Source organism: Schistocerca gregaria, chromosome 1, assembly GCF_023897955.1.
Source record: "Schistocerca gregaria isolate iqSchGreg1 chromosome 1, iqSchGreg1.2, whole genome shotgun sequence".
Lineage (NCBI taxonomy): Eukaryota > Metazoa > Arthropoda > Insecta > Orthoptera > Acrididae > Schistocerca > Schistocerca gregaria.
Window position 1 is genome coordinate 781,729,530 of NC_064920.1, and position 9,067 is coordinate 781,738,596.

Genomic DNA, 9,067 nt, shown 5'->3' on the forward strand with positions numbered 1-9,067 from the left:
TCTCTTGCTCAACAATATTTGAGAGTTTTGCATAATTATAAGGTCGACCTGATGAAAGAGAGCAAAGTCAGTCAAATGCATACTAATATGATTGCAACTATCAATCAATAAAAGACTGTTACAAAAATACTCCTAGATCTTAAATGGAAATTGCTGAAAGTAAGTTGATGCTCTCAAAAAAGGCTAGAAGACTTACTTCCACAGCAAATATCACATAAGGACAACATAAGAGAGACTATGGTATATCTGGCACTTCTAGTGGCAGATACTGGGAGTGGAGGGAGACACGCACTGCCCAATGCTTAGGCTGCAGCAGACAGAGGAGTGATTTAAATGGAAGAAGTTCCAACTTCTTCTAGCTGTGAAGGCAGAATGTACATAATGTGTTTCGGCTAACTAAGAAAGCAGAAGTAAAAATGTTTTATGTAATCTTAAATGAAAAAGACATCACCTTTTGTTTTGAAATGCATAATAATGATACTGATACAAATCAATAGCATGAAACACAGGATTCAGCAATGGCTAACAGAATTCTACAACTGTCAGTGGCCACAAACAAATCATCACCTGCCTGAAGTTATCTGACTATAGATTCATCCACTCCAACCGTAAATGTGAATTCAACTGCAGTAAGAGCGTCAAGGGAAAGACAGCAGTTTGATATGTGTCATGACCAGTTCTTGCTCAGTCTGTAGTGGTTACCTACACAAACATTGTGATCTAATGACAATACTATACTAAAAGATAATAGTCAGAATTTGAAGCTGACACAACAGGAAAAATCAATTCAGTTCACATGTTGATCATTGCAGGTTATCATAAATACCACTAGAGAGAATTTTTAGAATGTGTATAAAACGAGTTAACAAAGCAAGTGATTAAACTTTGCAAAGGGTGCTGCTATGCACCAGAACGTCTGGCATACATCCAGCATTGCCACAACATAGGTGACCGATTTCCTGACCATGCTGCCACTAGAGACAAAGCCATTGATATTACATCACGAATAAAACATTTAAGCACCAGCAACATACATGATCACCTAAGTACCAACTTCAGACAAACAGTGTCTGTTAGGAAATTTTGGTAGACTGTCAACTAGGATAAATAAAGATTTTCATTATCAAGTTTTAATGCAAGGGCATACCACAATACCAAGCAGCACTCAAAGAATTTGTGAAAGCTGCTGATAGCAGTGTAGAACAAAGAATGTTGAAACCTCAGAGGAGACTTTATGGTCTTAGATAAAGAATGATCTCACACTGCTGAGGGTGCTAAGAATCTTTTGCATATTTAAATTCATATGGGAGGTCTTAGATCATCTTCATTACTTCCCCCCTCCTCCTTTTCCTGTACAACTCTCACTCTGTCCTCAGTGATGTTGGTCTCATTCTTAACAAAATAATAATAATAATCTTGAGAAGGCTGTTTTGATGCCAGTGCTGAGTTACAAACACCACCTTCACCTGCAGAAACATACTTTAGCACACAGTGATCAAAACTACACTTGAAAAAGCCAGAATAATGGTGTAAAAAAGAACCACTGCCTTCTTGTGTGAGGTATTCAGTTGTTTTAAGTTGCAGAGTTAACACGTAATGAATTTTGACAGTTTCAGAGTGACTGTAGAACATCACATTGAGCAGATGAGTTCAGGATGTATAAATTTTTCTCCTTCCATTATGGAAGTCTCAGTAGTTCAATAAATTCACAAACACTCGAATGTGAGAGTTCATACTGAATTCCAGCATTCATGCTTGATGTGCGAGGGGGGGGGGGGGGGGGGGGGGATGGAGGGAGAGAGAGAGAAGAATGTAATGGCTATTGCTGCAACATTTACTAATGTAGCATATTCTAGGAATTGGATATGGGACTGCCTCACAGTTCCCATGCCAGAATCTTTATATCAAACATGATTACTTAATTAACACAAAACAGAAAGCTAATGTTTGCCACTCATCCATCACATGCTTGCAGGAAATTATGGAAGCTCACAGAAAACCAGACATCAGTAATTGTTGACAAGACCTGACAGTAGATATTTCAGTATCTGCCTTATGGACCAGATCCCCCCCCCCCCCCCCCCCCCCACACACACACACAAAAAAAAAAGATTTAGAGGCATCATTTTAGCCCCTGACATTACTGCAGCTACTAGAAACACCTTCCCAAGGACATATATGATGGAGGCTTTGTGGGTCAGATTGAGATGATGCACTGATGTATGCAACTTGAAAAATAATACTTCGAGAAAATGTAAATTTAAGTTTCAGTAAATACGGAAATCTCCATTATTCCCCAAAGCATTTGGTGTGACCATCTTATCAGAAAATAAAACAGTAAAACAATAGTAGATATTCTGAATTTTTCATAAAAAAATCATTCATGTATTTATATCTTACTGTCATTTGTTTGGAAAATCCACGAATGTCATTGGTTTGTGTTTGTCACACAAATGTGACGCTGCAAAACGTAGGAATAAATTTGAGTGGTATTAAAAAGCATAAAGACATTAACATAACCACATATACTCTGTGTTTCTTAATTAAGTAATCAAACTGAAGATTGTTTTGAACATCACGTTGCCTTCCTCCAACTTTTGACTGACTTACCCCAATAGTTGCAGGGAGCCTACAGTTTAACACGAGTTCCAGATCGTGATGCAACTCATTTTGTTTTCACATTAACAAGCATTGCCAAAGGTGAATGAAGTGATAAGTGACAGATAAAAATCCAGGGAGCAAACCTGAGACCTTTGCACTTGTAGTCTGACACTTTACCATCTCTATTTTCCTTACTAAACTATAACAGAGCTGCTCACCCTTGCAGCTACTAGTGTCATACATCACTGGAACAAAGAAGTACGCATTGCCCTCCACGATAATGCAGCTGAACAAGGATCTGCAGTACTGGGTTTCAGTGAGTAAGATTCTGTTGAATATTCCAAATATACACTTCTTTCAAGATGTGATGATGCACTACCATAAAACTGTTAGTTATTTTGCTGTGAATTTATTTTGTATTTATATCATCATAAGGTTTTGTGCAACCACTTGAGCCTAAGCTACTTAATTACGGTATACAAGTTTTTCCAGGAATTGTCTCACAATTATTGGTGATATACACGACAAAGCTTTTTACAGCTACCAAATCAATTCACTGACGAGGATTGTACAATATCACCTATCCGGACAACATCAACCAACCAACAGCTCAGCACAAATAGTGTACTAAAAAGATGACCTGTTGTCAGACCAATAGTGGGTGTTTTAAACACTGATCATTTCCCTCTTATAGTAAATGCCATTTCAAGAGCCAATGTCACATTGTCTATGAATCTTTCCAAGTTTTCTGTCTTATTGGAAACCGGTCTCAAAACTGCATGCATCTGTTGTGATTTTCAGACAGCAGATACTCTGTCAATGACTGGTGTGGTAGATTATTTATAAAGGAAATAATCCTCATAATGAGCCCAGAAACAATATGAATTTTTGAGAACAATGCTGCCTAGACAGTTTAAATGTATTTTTTAGTTACCTATTCCATTAAGGCATGTTTTGTCTACTGCTATCACCAGGTCCTAACTGTACTCACAAGAACAGAACAATGCTATGGTGAATGTTAACCTGTTTATTTAGCTATATTCCAAATTAAAATTTTGCATTCAAATGTAGACTGTGTCCTCACCTTAAGCTGTTTTTATTCTTTTACAGCTAATGTTCAGTCAATTAAACAATCAGAGATGACATGCTTGTCTAACACTACCAGAAATCAGAAATATTTCTGACTATTCTCTCAATTTAACACTGAAGAAAGAATGGATACAGCAGAGAAACAGGAGGCTTATACTGAAACACTAACCCATTACATGTGCTTAAGCAACTTAGCTGGCAAGGCAATAACCACGCAAATACAGATTTTAATTCATTTACTGGGCTACCTTTACACTACAGATAAATTTCATTTCAGTACAGTTAACTGCAGAATGAATATTTGATTAAGGAAAAACAACTTTATCAACGAATTAGGTTAAGCATGGTTGGAATCACCGTACTTACTATATCTAGGCCTATATGAACATACATATAAAACCAAGATAAGTCAATGTCTATGATGGATAGTCATGCACCTTATTTTTAAGTGTGTTTCTAGCAATCCGTCAAAGCGACATTCTCATTTTCTTATTAATGCAAAACAAATCTGCAAGTGAAGTAAAGAACACTAATGCTATAATATGCACTCCATCCACCAGTTTTTCTGATTTAATTCCACAGATCAAGACCTCTTAAACTGAAAGAAGTGAAATCAGCATCCATTCAAAATTAAAAGGACACCTGTGTCTGCATTGGCAGATAGTAACACCAAGTTGAAAACAATCCACAACCAGCATGAAGCTTTTGGATGCCTTAAAAATACATTTTCTACACAACACAACTGGCAGATTACCCTATCCAGTCCATATGAACCTTGATAGTAGCTAATACAACGTACAACAACTTATTATTATTATTAGGCCCTACCATCATTATTTTTAAAGTTTATGTGAATATCACAGAAACAATTGTCAATTTTATGTAGGTTGTTACACATAATGCAGTGTCCAAGTATAAATACTTCTTACAACAATTTAAATTTTGTCTCTGAAAGGAAAAAGAAATACTAAACGTGTAGGCCTCCCCATGTGTAGTTCAATTTGTGTTTAACATTCTAGAAATGTATCGTGTAACACCTTAAGCTGTTGTTAAATGAACAGTATTCAACAAATAACACTTTTCAGCAGAGCTTGGGTTAACGTTAGGGAGCTACACAGAATAATTTTGACTATGGGTTACAGTGTTACACAACATTTCAGAAGGCTTAACACAACCAATATAACATATTTTAAACATTTGTGAACACACGCAGAACATCCAGTCCCAGCAGCTTTTCCAGGAATGGGGATGTATAGCACGTCGTTCGAAGAAAAGTACAAATACAAAGGGAGAAGAGCTAAGAACAAATTGCTGCAGAACCTGTAGCAAGTGCGTTAGCATTAAATTCAAGCAACATCTAACGCCAATCAAGAAATATGTTTGCATATAACCATGCAACTTCCATAGCTTTTTTATTTTAAATAAAATCCCTTAAATGTTATATTAGTACATAATGTCAAAATGTTTGTTCAAGTGAAGGTCAGCTAGAATATCAGTTTTAATTTTTGTTGCTATGACACTCATTGTAGGAGGACAAAAGTTAGAAACAGAAGACCAGACAAAAAAGAAATAATACTTTTTATTTATTTTACAAGTTCTTACACATTTGTACACACAACATCTTTTTCCAAGTCTTTTGTGAGATAGAACATTTAAGGAACTTGAAATGATCAAGCAAATGCGTTTCGCATAAAGAATTGAGTAGGATGTAATTAACAGAAAAATTAAAAGTTCCCTGATATTCTTAACAGAAATATAAATGTAGGAAAAAATAGAAATGGTCATAATTAGTGCATGTTCTTCCATGAGTCTTTCCATAAACTGAAAAGTTACAAAATGCATAATGTGGAATTCTGCTTTTTAGATACAGTTTTGACCAATGGCATATATTCCCACAGACATCTTAAAAAACAGCTCCATAAATATTGCACTTCTGCCCAGTTACCTCACATTTCCTATGTCTTTGATTTTTCCCAACAATAATCAAATGAATACACTTTCTCCGCCTGATCAAAAGTTAATAACTCCTCATTTCTCTCAAAATCTTGGGCTTTATCCATTGACATTGGTCCATCTTCTGAGACAGCTGTTCCACAAACTTCCTTGAATATTTCTTCCGGGGAAGCGACATCAGACAGTCCCTTCTTAGTAAAAAAATTTGATATATTGGTACAGTCCCTGAAGAGAAATTCTAATGCCCGAGGATGATTTCTTTCCACAGCCTGGCTGACGTCAATAAACCAACACTTCCCTTGACGCCACAGGATATTGTACTCTGAAAGATCAGCATGTACAAGATGAGCATCATTATACAACTTTTTCATAGTCAATAAACAATCCTCGTATGCAAGACTCAACTCGGCACACTTTAAATTTGCTTCTTTCAATTTCGGTGCTGGCATATGATTTTCTCCGATGAACGACATCACTAAAATGTGCTTCTTCAAAATTACAACTTCTGGACACAAAATACCTGCCTTCTGCATGCGAATTAAGTTGTGCATTTCTTTCTCTGCCCACAAGTGGATAATTTTCCGGGGATTCTGTTTTGAAAAGCGATCTTTGAAACGGAAGTCATCCTGTATGTACTTGTCACGAGTTTTGAACTCACTCAAAGTGGTTTTAAATACTTTAACGGCACACTCCTTCGGAGCCACACACTCAGTGTTTGATCCTCCATCGGCATGCAAAACCACAGCTTCCTTCCCCGTGCTCAAAGTCCCATTCACTCTCTCCAAAATTTCCTGATTCACTAACTTGTACAAAAGTAAACGTGTTTTCGGGTCCACACCCAACTCTGCCGTTGCCTGGTCACACTTATCGGTGAGTCTATTCCTTCTTGCCTGTTCATTACGTGAGTAGACTTTTAAACTGTTAAATACCTTGTTTGAAAGTTGCATATCAAACCCTCCGCCGTCACCAGTGTGAAATTCTGGTGGGAAGTCCATTACTCGGGACGCATTTCTTCGACTTGACATTTCTATGTCGTGCTTTGTAACCATTTCCGTGCCTTGTTTCTTATAGCCGCACTTAGGCATTTCTTTAAAGGCTTTGTCTGATTTCACAAAACTGTCCCATACCCTGTGTTTATCATCGATGTCATAATCATCCGAGTCACTATCTTGGGCAAGATTATCAGGTATTATTCTATAATTTGAAAAGGACACTGACACTTTTGACGTACCATTGAACTTGTTTTCCGTTCTTCTTAACATTTTGTCATATTCTTCATCGAACTGTACTTGTAACATTTGCGCAATCACGCGATCACTATCACAATCAGGAGAATTTGCGATCAGTTCTGGCGTTGCAGATGTAGGTTGAGATGATGTATCGTTATAGATGGTTTCCTCTTCTTTCAGTTGTAAATCCCTCGCTAACTGTTCAGACATAATATCCGCAAAAGAAACCGTTTCAGCTGGTTGACTCAACTTGCCCCACGGGGATGTTGCACAACTTACTTTCGATGGCGCTGTCTCCATTGCTGCTGTGTTTTTAGTACTGTGCACGTAATCAAAACAATTTTTCGAATATTCTCGCCTGAATTAAGAACTCTCAAAAACTAAACAAATGATTATTGTTATTTATTTCACAACCTGTCCCACACAGCCCTCCTGACCCCACAGAGGGTCAGTTCCCAACTGCTCGATATCTTTGAACTAACAAAAGACGTAAACATGAAATATCAAAGATAAAATTGTCAAGGAGCAAATAAAATGGACAGCACGCAAATAAAATGTTGCATGAATCTTTCACCAGCTTCAAATTTACGGTCTATACTAAGTGTTTTTAGGGAAACTGGCGGAGACGAAGAAAAAGAACATAAACTTTTTTCCTCAAATTAAAGTTTTCATTTTCATACCATCACCTTCTGCCTAGATAACGAACAGATATCAACCAGACACAAAGTTCACGTGAGTCGTACGTAGATCGCACATGGGCAAGCAATTCACAAACTGATCGCTCGTAATTTCCGAACAATTTGATCATTTGCTTATAACTGATGGACATAAGTGTTAAAGGCTGTAGATTCGTATGGTGCGGAATGTGTACAACACTACACGGAAAGAAAATAATTCTTAATTATGCTCAAATAGAACATAGCGATAAAGCACCATCTAATCGATTCGAGAACATGGAACATAATGTCACTCACATGGAAGTATAAAACGAAAGGAGAGACTCTAGCGTCACAGTTGTGAAGCCATGAAATTCAATGTGTAGCCATCTTGGTCCATCAAAAACACCACTGTTCTCAGGATTCCTACGAATAAAAGGTTGGGACGAAAGGGATCGCGCGCTTCCGCGTGACGTCACTGTCGAGAAGAGTCAGCAGCGCGAGGCGTACTCTCACGATCGCGTCAGGTGATATTCCGTCCATACTAACATTAACTGATGAAAACCGAAGGCCTATGTGACCAGTCACGGTTTCGATATAAGTTTACTTATGCAGGGACTGAATGTTACTACGACTATGTAACCGTTGTATCGTCTTACTAGTAATGACAAAACTATAGATTGTAGCCTCCTTAATACATATACTCTATTATTCAATATTTTCTAATATATAACTCATAACCTGGTATACTTCAGTCCGTTTTCAAACATTATATAAATTTCAATCATTTGTAAACGCAACAGTCACAAGGTTTAGTAAGCAAATGTTTTACATCACAGACGGAAATACTGTATAACACGATTCTCACACATATATTAATTACTTGCTTGACACATTACTACGCATAGTGATACAGAAGCGAGAGGATTAATCAATTCATTTTCAGCAATTTGAAGAAGTATTTAAATATCTTAATCCGATCTGGAGTGAACAGCAGAAGCTCCCCAGTTGCATACTGTTTTCTGCTGCTGCCCTCTGTGACTTCCTGATATGTTGAGGTGTCTTATTCGGGTAAAAGTTTTGGTAGTAGAATACATTGTGATGACCTCTTATTAAATAGCTGAAACTTCTCCAATGAAAAATCTTGTCAGGTTTTTACTCACATTGGCGTCTTTACACAGACTGCTGTCATGAAAATTTAAAAATAGCATGTCTAACTGCTTAACAACAACCACTCCACTGAAGGGACGATGGAACCACCATGAGAGAGTTTCTCAATCCTCCCCGAACTTTTAGGTTCTTCTTACACTTTCATAACTTGTCAGCACGATAGCCAAGTGGTTCATCGATGGAGGCGCATATGGAAGCAATGTCCAGCGACGTGCGGGAGACCTAGAGAACACCCTGAAACTTCTATTAATGGTGAACTAGTTAAATCATACAGTGTACTATCTCTCGTTTGTTGCTCACCTTCTATCATCGACAACGCTTCCTCAATGCCTGGCACATGTCCCGTAAACAACGTGGAAGTCAGATACT

At 37.5% G+C, this 9,067-nt stretch overlaps 1 protein-coding gene across 1 annotated transcript; it reads right to left on the reverse strand.

Annotated features, from left to right (window-relative positions):
- Positions 1–5,251: 5,251 nt before the first annotated feature.
- Positions 5,252–7,909, reverse strand: LOC126268847 (serine/threonine-protein kinase RIO3-like). Its single transcript, XM_049973943.1, has one exon. The coding sequence runs from the start codon at positions 7,170–7,172 to the stop codon at positions 5,646–5,648; it is 1,527 nt and encodes a 508-aa protein (XP_049829900.1). The 5' UTR covers positions 7,173–7,909; the 3' UTR covers positions 5,252–5,645.
- Positions 7,910–9,067: the final 1,158 nt, after the last annotated feature.

Excerpts from the sequence above, each read along its gene's own strand:
- LOC126268847 (XM_049973943.1), bottom strand. The coding sequence starts at position 7,172 with ATGGAGACAGCGCCATCGAAAGTAAGTTGTGCAACATCCCCGTGGGGC.